We start from the raw sequence: 11,721 nt of genomic DNA, 5'->3' as shown, positions 1-11,721 counted from the left end.
GGCCGCATGAAGTGGGATGGGTGCCACTTCGCGGCGGGTGCAGAACGCTGCGTCCCCGAATACCAGGTCAAACAACAGCGCGTTGACCTGCATAAGTTCGCACCGCGCGGGATGGGAGAAGAGCTGCACAAACGGCGCATGACACTCTGCTGGCTAGTGCTCGCATCTGCATGCCAAGTCAATGTGGCAGGCACTCTGATGCGACGTGCAACGCGCCGCCCGGCTGGACCTCGCGCATCCCCTTGCCGTCAGCTTCGCCAGTGCACGAGCAGGCCGGGTGCTCACCTGCTGCGCGCTCTCCCGCATCACCACGTGCGCGCCCGGCAGCAGCACGATGCTCGCCCCGAGCTCGCGGCTGAGCCGCTGCGCGTATGCAGGTGGCGCCACCTTATCCTTCAGGCCATGGATGAAGAGGATTGGGATTCTTGCGGCGCGCAGGGTGGCCTTCTCACTGGGCGAGAGCTTGTGGTTCCACACAGTGTGCAGGTGGCCGTGCAAGCCCTGTGGACACGCGCGAGTTCCGCCGGACGAGGTGTGCGAGCATGGGATGTTGCGAGTGGCCAAGGTTCCGGTGTGCAAGCGTTTGGCTTTGGAGGACCCCGCATAGCATGACTATGGCAGCCACCAACTAAGGTTCCTATTTCCTGCCCAAGCCCAGGCCCCCCGTCAGCAGTGGTGCGAATGGCACCAGAGCTCACGCCCCCCATTACACGCCAAGGCCCGCGCGGCCGCCCCCGCGGTCGCTCACGTGCGTCGCCTGCGGCGGCATGCACTGCGCGTGTGCCACGTACTCATCAATGAGGTCCTCCTTCTGCCGCCGCGCCGCCGCCGCAGGCCCCGCGGCTGCAGCCGCCCCCGACGCCGCCGCCGCAGCAATCGACCCCTTGGGCCCGGCCGCCGGCAGAGGAGGCGGCGAGGACCCGCCGGAGGGGGCGGCCTCCAGCGCGCCTCCAGGCCCGGCGTTTGGCAGCGACACCGCCGCAGCTGCAGCCGCCAGTGAGGAGGCTGACGATGCGGATGAGGCCGAGTGCAGCGTCCCCTTGGTGAAGTGCAGCCGCAGGTCGGCGCGCGCGCGGCCGATCAGGGTGCGAGCGGTGAGGACGCGCAGGGAGTGGCGGATGGCGTGTAGGCTGCGGGGCAGGGAGGATACGCCGCCGCCGGCGGCGCTGACGAGGACGAGGGAGAGCACGCGGTCGGGCGCCACGGAGGCGGCCAGCTTGGCTGCGGGTAGTGCGGTTGGGTGGGAAAGCGAGCGTGCTGGGGCGGTGGGGCAGAAAGGCGCATGCCTCCAGCAGGCGTGCACATGGAGCGGCCGCACTCCCGCCAGGTGCCCTCGCATCTGGTCAGTGGTAGCTTGATGCGCCGCGTGCATAAACTGGTTGCTGCATGCCCTCTGTCCAGACCCCAAAGCGCGACGTGCCCAGGGTCGCCCCGCCTGGCGCTCACCTGCAATCTGGGTGCCCATAGAAAACCCGACCACGTGGGCCGCCCCCCACCCTAAATGCTCCATCAGCGCCGCCGCATCCCGTGCCATCGTCGCGCTGCTGTAGTGCCTGCGCTCTTTGGGGCAGCTGGAGCGCCCGACGCCGCGGTTGTCGTAAGCAACGATCTGGACGGCGCGCCCCAGTGATTTTGATCTGGCCAGCAGGGCCTGGATCTGGGTGTGCCATGCGACGCATGTCGCCGCGACGCCCATGATGAGCAGCACGCGCGCCGGCTCCTGCTGGCACCCGCCGCTGGTCGAGGGGGCGCTGCAGGTTGGGCGGGCCGAGAGCAGCGCGAAAGGAGAGCAGTTGGCGTCGGCGCTGGCGGCCAGAACGAGTGGAGGCCGCCGCATGCCGGCCTACGCCATGCCAGCACCGCGCCCCACCGCTCTGCGCAAATGGCTCGGCAACGCAGCACCTTGCGCTTTGGCTGACACCGCGCCCAACCCAGGCGCAATTGCGTGCCACACTGCGGTCGGGCGCCCACCTGACGCCACTGGTGATGCCGTTGACTTGGTTGTCATACAGCTCATAATATACATCTATCTCGTCCTCCGCAGAGACCCGCACCGTGCTGGTCACCGTGGGCGCCTGCAGGGGCGACGCCATTCTGACTCGCTAGATATGGTGCAGTTAGGATGATCGCGACGTTTGTGTGTATACTGAAAGGGTGCCAAAGCCTCATGCAGGTTGCCGGCTGCGCACTTTCAGTGGCGCAAGCGCCCGCCAGCGCCTCCGTCCTGCTCATTTTTGCGCTCTGCTGAGCTGGTCTGGCGTGCCAGCAGCGCACCCTCGCGCCGTAAGCGCCACAGCGCATGCTCCACACGCTGCCACATTTGTCAGCAACTATACTTGGCCTCAAACACAGTTGACCCTCGACTAAGTGGTCAACAGCTGTGGACTTGGTTGAAGATGCAGCCTCGTCATCCGCCTTGGCCGCGGGCTTGATGCGGCGCATGTGCTCACCGATTTTACAGTTATTGAGCCGCGGCCTGGCGGCTTGAGCCGCCAACAGAAGTTGCGGCAGACGGCACCTCTTCCACGGAATCTTTCTGTCCCACGGCACGACGCCGGCGCCTCTCAGGCCCCAACTCCCAACCCCAACACGCGCCTTCAAAGCCGCGACACGCCACAAACTACTGGTACTGATCCAGCCCCAGGTCGCGCAGCGCAGCGCTGCCCACGTCCCCGCAAACATCCGCGTGCCGCGCCTTGACGCCCCGCAGCAGCGCCTCCGCGCCGCGCTCCAAAAACGGGGCACGCAGCTCGGGGTTGCGCACCACCATGTTGCGCACCGCCATGCACGCCTGCCGCGCGACGCCGCCCGCCGAGCCGGGACCATTGGCGCTCGCGCCGCCGCCGCCGGCCGCCCGCTGCTGCAGCTTGCCTGCGCCGGCGCCGGCGCCGTTGGCCGTTGCAGCGGCCGCCGCCTGCGCCTCGAGCACAGATGCGAGCGCCTCGACAGCGCCGGCGTCGGCGGCGGCGGATGAGATGGCTGGCATGCGCAGGGTGAGCGCGGTCAGCAGGCCCAGCGCCTCCTCTTGCACTGCGGGGGCGTCGGCAAAGACGCGCAGCGCGCTGCAGATGCAGCAGAGGAGCGGCGAAGGGGTTGCAGGCATGAGGGGATGGGGAAATTCACCTGCATCCAGCAGGTTGCATCAACAATGGACCAGACCGTCAAGTGGCCCATGCTTGCGGAATCTGAATAGCAGAATCGGGGGCAATGCCCCACTTCTCGTGGCACCTGATTGCAACTGACAAGCAGGCGCTGCGCTTGGCCACACGCGCACACACCCAGCCGCCCACCGCATGATCGCCTCCAGCGCCCCAGCCTCCGCGAGCTGGCTCTTCACGGCGTCGCTGTTGGCCAGCTGCCGCAGCGCCCCGGCAGCGCCCCGTGCCAGGTCGGCGGCCGCGCCGCGCACGCCGCCGCCGCCGCTGCCGTCCCTGCTGCCGCCGCCGCCCGCGACGGCGTCGTCGGCGTCCTCCTGCTCACCCGTCACGGCCGCGGCCGCTGCCCCGCCGGCGCGTGCGGAGGTTGCGTCGCGCAGCAGCACCAGCAGCGTGTCCGTCCCGCCCGACTCCATGACCTCGCGGCAGATGTCGTCGTTGGCCGCGATCTGGCGGTGTGGCGGTCCAATCGGCGGTGGTTGGCTGGTGCGGGGGAAGCACGAAGCAGAAGCACCAAGTGGGGTTGGTGCGCACGTCAAGGCGTTCGGTGCCCCCACCCGCGTGAGGGCCGCCCTCGCCCCACCTGCTTGAGAGCCGCCATCACCGCTGCCGCCGCCGCCGCCTCGCCGCCGCCCAGCCGCCGGAGCGCCGCTAGCAGCGCACCCACCGCCCCAGCGCTCTTGGCCAGGCCGCGCGCATGCGCGAAGCACTTGGAGCCCGTGCTGCGTTCGTCGTCAGCATTGACAAACGCGCGCAGGGCGCCGGCGGCGGCGGCGGTGGCTGCAGGGGTCGTGTTTGGCTGCTCCATCAGGCGGAACAAGTCAGAGGCAAAGCCAATGTCGACAAACCTGCAGATGCAGCGTAAGTGTAGGTGAAATTTCCAGGCATACGCGTTTTGACTGGCGCTTTCACGAGCGTGACCGTCACTGCAGTCCCGGCGTCCAGCTAGTCGGCCCTGGCCAACTGTATTAGGCTGCACATCAGAAACATGATGGTCTAGAGGTTCAGGCGATTGCACGCTCGCTGCCTGCCCGGCCCCTCACCCAAGCTGCACACCTGCACTTGTTCTCCTCATCCCTGAAGCTCGCCGCCTCAGCCAGCGCCCCCACCGCCGTCGCCAGCGCGCCGCCCGCCTGCCCCGCCGGCGCCCGCAGCAGCAACTGTGCCAGCTCGCAGCCGCGCTCCCTGGTAAATGCGCCCCTCGCGTCCTGGTTCGCCATCAGGGCGCGCGCTGTGCGCAGGCACGCAATGAGCGCGGCCTCCCGTGCTGCTGCGTTCTGGCCGGCGCTGCCGTCTGCATCGGAGCACGCCTCGAGTGCCTGCTGCGTGGCGGCGAGCAGCGGGCCCACCGCGCCGGCGCGCTGCGCCACAACCAGCGCCTGCTGCGCCGCCTGCTTGTCCCCGCCGGCGCGCAGCGCCTGCTGCAGCGTGGCGGCGGCGCTCGCAAGGCGCGCGGGGTCGGCAGCGGCGGCACCGGACTCTGCAAGGGCCTGTAGGGCCGCTGCGGCCTGCGCTGCCGGATGGCTGCAGGGTGACAATATGGCGAGTGTATCAGAGCATGTAGTCGAGAGCAGGAGGCACACTGCAGGTCGCCACGGTCAGGGAAGGGTTCATGCGCAAGAAGGGTGGGAAGTGCTCCGGAGTGTGTCTGCACACCTGGCACCGCTTGCAGCGCCTGGGCAGCAGCGCCGGGGCGGCGGCTCACCTGTCTGTATTGCTGCCGTCGACGCTCTTGACAATGGCACTCAGGTCATACCCCTGCGCAGGAGGCGGCGGCCAAGGGTGCTGCTTGGCACCATGTAGGTGCATGGCACAGGCACCCGCAGTGCACCCATGCACACAACACATCACAAGCAAGCGCCCTGCGGCACCGTGTTCGTGCCTGCATCTCAAACTCCTCCACCGCAGACTTGATTGCCTCATCCGCCTGTTGTGAATAGGTTGGTGTGGGGCATCAGCCTACGTCCATGGCAGGCGTGATGGCACAGCGACGCGCCGAATTCGAGCGGCGCACCTCCATGCCGAAGTCTTCCATGTTTGTCTTCACGGAATCATCAAACGCTTCCTGCGATGGAGATAATGATAAGCAAGAGGAGGTATATGCATAGTGCCGTCGTGCAGGCCAGAACAGACCTGCTCGAGCCTCGGCTTGTTTGGCGGCATTTTGATCTCTGATCTGGACAGCTAAGTGGTTGGTACTTGACAGCAACACACAAAAATAGTGCAGAGTTCAAGCTTGTTGTCCACATGAACGCTTGTATGGCTTGTTTGGAGGTCACGGGTGTCCAGCAGCTTCCCGTCCGTTTGTAAACAGCCACGCGGTCTGCTTGAATTGCAAAGAAAACGAACCAATGTCCATATCACCGTAACGTTGCCAGCGGGTATTACCAAAAGCACGATGAACTGATCTGCAGCTCTTCTCACTTTTGTAAATATTGTACACCGGTGCGCAATGGCACGGGGGTTGGTGCAGCATTTTATTTTAAGTGGCATTTTGATCAACTTATCAGTGTCCCTGGCGGGCGCATCTGTGACATCCGAGCTGCCCGGCGGGGCACCCCCGCCCCAGCCCGCCGCCGCAGTGTTCGCCATGCCATTGACCTGGGAGGTGAGTTACGGGCGCACATGATTCCAAATCACCAGATCCATCAGTGCTGTTACTTGCTTCACCCTACGGTTGCACCCATGAGGTTCTGCACCACCATCCGCCGTTCCGCCCCTGATCCTGACACTAGACGGCGGATTTCCAGTATTTCATCGATGCTGACGTCGGCATCGGCCAACGGGGAGGCTTCCGCTTGCTGGTGGACACGGGGTCCGCCAACGTGTGGGTGCCCAGCACGACATGCACCACTTCAGCCTGCCAGGGCCGCTCTCTGTTTGACCCGGCGGCTGTAGGCTCCTTCCAGGTGTGCACTCCACTGCTGGGGCCCACATGACCAGTGGCGGAAAATGAGTCGAGCATGCGTGTGTCGCCTCCGCCATGGGAAGAGATGCAATAGTACCGCTGTGTGTTTGAACCCACATGCCCTCTGTGGTGGCTCCTCTCCACCCCTGGTGCCCAGGGAATTGGGGGCCCTGAGGTCCACATCACTTATGGCGACAGCTACATCACAGGCGTCACAGGCAGGGCCCCCATCCGCCTGAACGGTACCTTCATCAACGGCAGCGCAGGCAGCAGCAGCGGCGGCCAACGCGGCTCCCTGTCGTTCTCCCAAGGCATCGTGGCGGCAAGCAGTGTTCAAGGCCGCGCGCGCAGCGCCAGCAGCGGGGGCCGTGCGCCGTGGGACGGCCTGCTGGGCATGGGCCGGCCTGCGCTCGCGGTCGGGTGGCTGCAGCCGCCAATGATTTCCCTGGTTGAGCAGGGGCTGCTCGCAGAACCTGTTTTCGGGCTATGGCTCAGCCACGACCCAAGCGGTCCAGGGAAGGGCGGAGAGCTGGCGCTAGGCGGCTGGAACCCTGCACGCATGCAAGGCGATGTGCACTGGTGAGCGGGCTGTGCAATTTGAGGCCCATCCTAAAGCAATGGTGAGGCTAGCTTTTGCCATGTCTGCATGAACTTCGTGAATCGGATTGTGTTCCACAATGTCAAACCCCATTAACATGTATCCAAGGCACACGTGTGCTCTTCCTTAATGTGCAGGGTGCCGATCGTGAAGCCGCCCGGCGGCCAGGAGGGCTTCTGGTCAATGCCTCTCGATGCCATCGCCCTCGCCGGTGGCAGCTTGCCAGCCCCCGAGGTTGTACTCTGCGGGAGCACGGCCACCACCAACACTGACACCAGCATGTTTGGCGGCCGCGGTGGGGCAGGTGGCCCAACCTGCATCGGCGCCCTGGACAGCGGCACGTCCCTGCTCACAGGCACCGTCCGCCATGCCGGTGCCCTCAACCGCCGCCTCGGCTTCTCGCCGGGCGCGCCGCCACTGCCGGGCGGCGGCGCTGCGTGCGAGGCCGAGATCGAGCGGCTTGCAGGGCTCATTTCGGCGGCAGGTCAGGCGGATCCTCGGAGCAAGCAGCTGGCAGGCATCTGCCAGGGCTTGGGGGCGGGCCCGCTGTCGCCGCAGGCCACGCTCTGCGCGCTTGTGCTTGCAAACATCGATGCGGCGCGGGCGGCGCTGCAGGGCGGGCGCGGAGCGCCCAGCCGGCAGACCATGGAGGCAGCAAAGAACGCATCAGTTGTTGACTGCCAACTCCTGCCTTACAGCTTCAATGCAACCGTGGACTGCAACAAGATTGGGGGATTGCCCAATGTCAGCTTTGTCATTATGGGTAGGGCTTACGATGTCACGCCCATGCAGTACGCGGCACGGGTGAGTCATCGCACCTCGCGCACAACGTGTACCTGTTTGCACGTTTCCACCAGGCTGGGACCAGCTAATGACATGTTCTGCCATTCGAGCTGGTTGAATCTTGCTGCTGGTGCCTGGCTTGTGCATCTGATAAGCTTGGTGCGTTTGACAAGCTCCATCATCACACATTTCCTCCTCAGTGATTGTCCCTCCCTTTTGTATGTGGCTCGCTTACACGCAGGGACCTGGCGGGCTGTGCTACAGCCTTATCAGCAGCCTAGGCAGCCTGCCTGCTGGTTTTTGGATCCTTGGTGCGCCGGGGGGAGGGGGGGTGCTTGATTTTCAACCCGCTCAGGGTGCACCGGGCACAATCTCAGCAGGCTGTCCCGTTGTGAAATTTTCTAACCAAAGCCACTGTTTACCACACACAGCCCCTGCCCTGGCTGTGTGCCGGTTACCAAATACACCATGCACCACACATGCACGCATGCACAACAGGTGACACGCTCATGCACAATTACTACACCATCTACGACAACGGCCACAACGGGGCGCCCCCACGAATTGGCCTGGCCGCCTTGGGGCCAAACGAAGAGGTGCTGAGGCGCAAACTTGATGATGCTCTCGCGGCTCCCATGCAACCGGTTGTCGCTGAGTCGCGGGCGACGGCAAAGTTGCCCTGGGCGGGGTTGACGAGGGCTGGCCAACTAAAGGCTGTGTTGTTGTTGGTTGGCTGCATTGTTGTGATCTTGTAGCTGTGTTTCAGGCTGTTGTCCGCCACTTTGGAACCAAACTTTTTGATGACCTTGGCATGCATCCTGCAGTGCGCACGGTGTGCTGTGCTGCAACCGGCTGGCGGCTGCATCCGCCCATGATCCTTACCCGGTCAGACTCTTGTGATCTTGACGTGCGTCTGCCTTCCAAACTCAATTCATGTCCCCTCGCGGATGTGAGGCTTTTTATCTGTCTTACCTGCACTGTATCATATATTCGTCTTTCACTCAATGTCCTTCAACACCGGTACTGTAATGGTGCCACCTGCCAGATCACCTTTGACGGTCAGCAGCACAACGGTGTACATATAGGTAACCTAGATGGAGTCTTACATCAATTGCTGTCGCATGCAGCCATGTATAATGTCGAGCTTGCTGGATCTGGAGTTCGGCATCGGCATATCGCACGTATAGAAGCTATCTGCGCTTATGTTGCGCTGTGTAAGGACATGTGTTGTAATTTTAAGGACACAACGCAGAACGTACGGCACCGTGACGCGCTGAGCGAGCGCATCAGTCAAACACACTCCGCCGCTGCTCCTCGTGTGCACTGCAGCCCAGATATCGCACAGCAAGCCGGGCGCTACGCCACCCTGATCATGGTGGTCAGAGGCGTGCTGACCAATGCGGCCTGCGTCATCGACGCCGCCTGCTCCTGTACCGACGGCGATGGCCGCCGCTGCTTTGCCAAGGGGGACGCGTCGAGGCTGCCCCCGCCCGCAACCCAGGGGACGCCAGAGTCTGGTGGCGATGCAGCGTCGGCATCCCTGCCAGTGCTGACTGTACTCCACACCGCCCCTTTGCTGGGAGAGTGCTGCCAAAGCGCCGTCTGGGGTCCAGTGTACTGCCCGTCGGGTGAGCGCCTGGTTGTGAAAGCCGTCTTTTGCGACATCCAAGCCAGCTGTGGCGGCGCGTCAGAGGCCGCGGCCCGCGGCGATGCGTCGGTGGACACCGCGGCTCACGCGCTGGCGCGGCTGGAGGGGGAAGCGCACGCGGCGCCCGGCGGCCTGGGGGAGCACGTTGTCTCAGCGCGCTGGGTGGCGACAGGCCTCGCATGCGTCGAGGCGCGGCACGGCTGCGCCGGCGAGGAGCGGCGGCGGCCGGCGCTGCTGCTGGTGCTGCGGCATGGAGGGCGCTCGCTGAGGAGCGCGCTGCTGGGAGAAGCCGGCATGCACCACATGGAGGAGGACGAGGACGCGCTGTGCTTCCGGTGAGCTTTACCAAGGTTAAAGCGTCACGGCATCCCACAAGGGAAATCGAGCCACTGGGTCCTGGCAGCCTGCAAGCAGCGGGGTCGGTCAGCAGGCCGGCTCCCCGTGACTGCAGCTCCCTCGTGTTGTCTACCCCACCTGCCCTCTCCCCCTTCCGCGCCTCATCACGGGCGCACCCATGGGATAATCAACTCGCAGGGGCGTCCTGCACCCAATTGCAAATGTCGCGAGTGCTCTTGAGGGCTACGCCTCAGGCCTCATAGCCCTGCATGCCGCCGGCCTGGTCCACCGAGCCGTCCAGCTCAGCAGCATGCTGGTGGATGTTGGAGATAGCGGCAGCGGCGGTGGCGGCGCGGGCATAGAGGAGTGGTGGGGGCTACCGGGACATCGGCCGCACGTGCGATTCCGTCTGGCGGGCTTGGGGGCAGTCGCGCCGCTGCTGCCCGAGGCCCGGTGCGTGGCTTTCTACATCTGGGCAGCCGTGGCCGCTGCTGAGGCTGGGGTTTGCACTCCAGCGAGCCGTTCCCAATTCTAGCGTCGTGTCCTGCATCACCGACACGCGCGTTGGCTGATGCGACCAAGCACGGAGGCGCTCTTTCTGTGCTCTCCCGCCTGGTGCATACCCGATGACCTGAACCTGCGTCATGCCATACCCATCGATTTATGCAGGGCTGAGCTGGGGCCGCTGCTGGTGAGCTTAAACCCTAGCCCAGATCCCACGGCCCCGCCAGAGGCGGCTCTGCACAAGGTATGGGGCCCCGTACTCTCGGTGCGCGAGGCCGGCGTGGCGCAGCGGGGGGATGCGTTCCAGGTCAGCAAGGCGCTGCTGATGGCGATCTACGAGGTTGCGCCCTCTGGTGGGCCGGGGTGGTGCAGCTGGGTTGTGTGGTGCGATCTGGCGTGCCTCAATTCCATGGCTCGCCTTGAAGATGGGATCCTGACCCCTACAGGCCTGCCAGAAAGAAAAGGTTGCAGGGGCGCAGCAGCGAGCCCGCCGGCATGTGGGTAGTTTGCCGCGGCTGCCAACCGCATCCTGCTGCAGTGACGTGGCCACACCAGCAGTGGCCCTCACTGCCGCAGTCCGCTGTTTCATCTCTACCCCCATGCGTTGCAACATGTCCAACTGCAGAGGCGCAATCATGGCTTGATCCAGACTACTCGCCCACCACAGTCCTGCGCTGCTGCGCCCCAATGGTGGCCGCAATGAGCTTCTGCGATGCGGAGCAGCGAATGCAGCCCGGCGCTTGCCCCTGGTTGGCGCGGCTGTTCGAGGCGCTGACGTGGCCTTTCGCCGTCGAGTGGTGCGGCGAGTACCCTACTGTCGAGCTGGGAGACTTTCGGGTCAGCCAGCGCAAGTATGTCGGGGATGGCAAGCTGGCTACCCTGACAAGCGGACTGGTGCGCTGGGGCCGCCGGTATGCAGGTAGAGCTGCGGCAGTGCCTAGCTGTGGCGCCAGGAACAGGGTGCGCTCCTTTTCGGGTGGATTGTAACCTTTGCATCGCACCTGCTGCACCCGGCATGCGCAAGCCATCAAAGCTGCAGGGACCACCAGATGTTTGGCTGACGCCGTCACGCCCCCCCTCCCATTCAACACGCCCTTGGTCCTGCCCTCCCAGATCCTTCCTGCGCTGACCGCCGCCCTGGTGGCCGGCTGCGTGGACGATTATGACGCGCGCCTGGGGCTGGTAGGCCTGGAGCAGGACATGCTGGAGGAGCAGCAGCAGGATGTGGAGGAGGAGGAAGATGAGGCAGCCGAAGACCACAGTATGATGGCTGAGGAGGGGCATCAAGATCAGGTGCAGGAGGTTCAGCAGGCAGAGCGGCAGCTGGCGGCGCACCAACACGCACCCAAGCAGGGTGTACAGCAGCAGCAGCAGCAGCAGCAGCAGCAGGAGCAGCAGCAGCAGCAGCAGCAGCAGCAGCAGCAGCAGCAGCAGCAGCAGCAGCAGCAGCAACAACAACAACAGCAGAAAGGGCAAGGGCCGTATGTTGCACCAATATACACCGAGACAGCAGCACTGCCCGGGCTGGGGCCGCGCGCGGCAGGGCTCAGGGACGTGGGAGCGGCGCTGCGCGCGCTGGCAGAGCGGCTGGAACATGCGGCGGCTCGCGGGGCCTGCGACGACAGTGTCGAGCGGCATGCTTTCAAGGTTGGGCAGTTGGCGGGGCGGGCAGATCGGCTGGCGTTTGGCTGCATCCCGAAGCGGCAGGCCGGCATAGGATTCGCTCGCTTCCGCCCGGTACTGCGTTTGCTGGTTCTGAAACAAGTTTGAAGCGTTAGTAGTGCATGAG

The 11,721-nt window shown here is 64.8% G+C and overlaps 3 protein-coding genes across 3 annotated transcripts in view; 1 reads left to right on the top strand and 2 right to left on the bottom strand.

Moving 5' to 3' along the window:
* MNEG_2797 (hypothetical protein) overlaps positions 1-2,093 on the bottom strand; it is a gene marked incomplete at both ends in the record, with an annotated part of 5,232 nt that extends 3,139 nt beyond the window's left edge. The window contains 4 exons of the mRNA XM_014048725.1: positions 286-501; positions 749-1,221; positions 1,447-1,751; positions 1,972-2,093. Coding sequence (XP_013904179.1) covers positions 286-501; positions 749-1,221; positions 1,447-1,751; positions 1,972-2,093 — 1,116 coding nt within the window. The remainder of the gene's footprint in view (positions 1-285; positions 502-748; positions 1,222-1,446; positions 1,752-1,971) is intronic.
* Positions 2,094-2,620: 527 nt separating this feature from the next.
* On the bottom strand, positions 2,621-5,190 carry MNEG_2796 (hypothetical protein; the record flags this gene model as incomplete). The annotated part of the gene is made up of 6 exons (XM_014048724.1): positions 2,621-3,062; positions 3,291-3,604; positions 3,739-4,003; positions 4,212-4,679; positions 4,861-4,913; positions 5,170-5,190. The coding sequence occupies 6 exons, from the start codon at positions 5,188-5,190 to the stop codon at positions 2,621-2,623; spliced, it is 1,563 nt and encodes a 520-aa protein (XP_013904178.1).
* A 4,548-nt stretch (positions 5,191-9,738) lies between these two features.
* Positions 9,739-11,702, top strand: MNEG_2795 (hypothetical protein; the record flags this gene model as incomplete). Its single annotated transcript, XM_014048723.1, has 4 exons — positions 9,739-9,881; positions 10,098-10,285; positions 10,558-10,826; positions 11,046-11,702. The coding sequence occupies 4 exons, from the start codon at positions 9,739-9,741 to the stop codon at positions 11,700-11,702; spliced, it is 1,257 nt and encodes a 418-aa protein (XP_013904177.1).
* Between the last annotated feature and the right edge of the window lie 19 nt (positions 11,703-11,721).

This window comes from Monoraphidium neglectum, assembly GCF_000611645.1.
Source record: "Monoraphidium neglectum strain SAG 48.87 unplaced genomic scaffold scaffold00329, whole genome shotgun sequence".
In the NCBI taxonomy this organism is placed as follows: domain Eukaryota; kingdom Viridiplantae; phylum Chlorophyta; class Chlorophyceae; order Sphaeropleales; family Selenastraceae; genus Monoraphidium; species Monoraphidium neglectum.
Note: the sequence above shows the minus strand (reverse complement) of the source record. Positions and strands in the feature narration are given on the sequence as shown.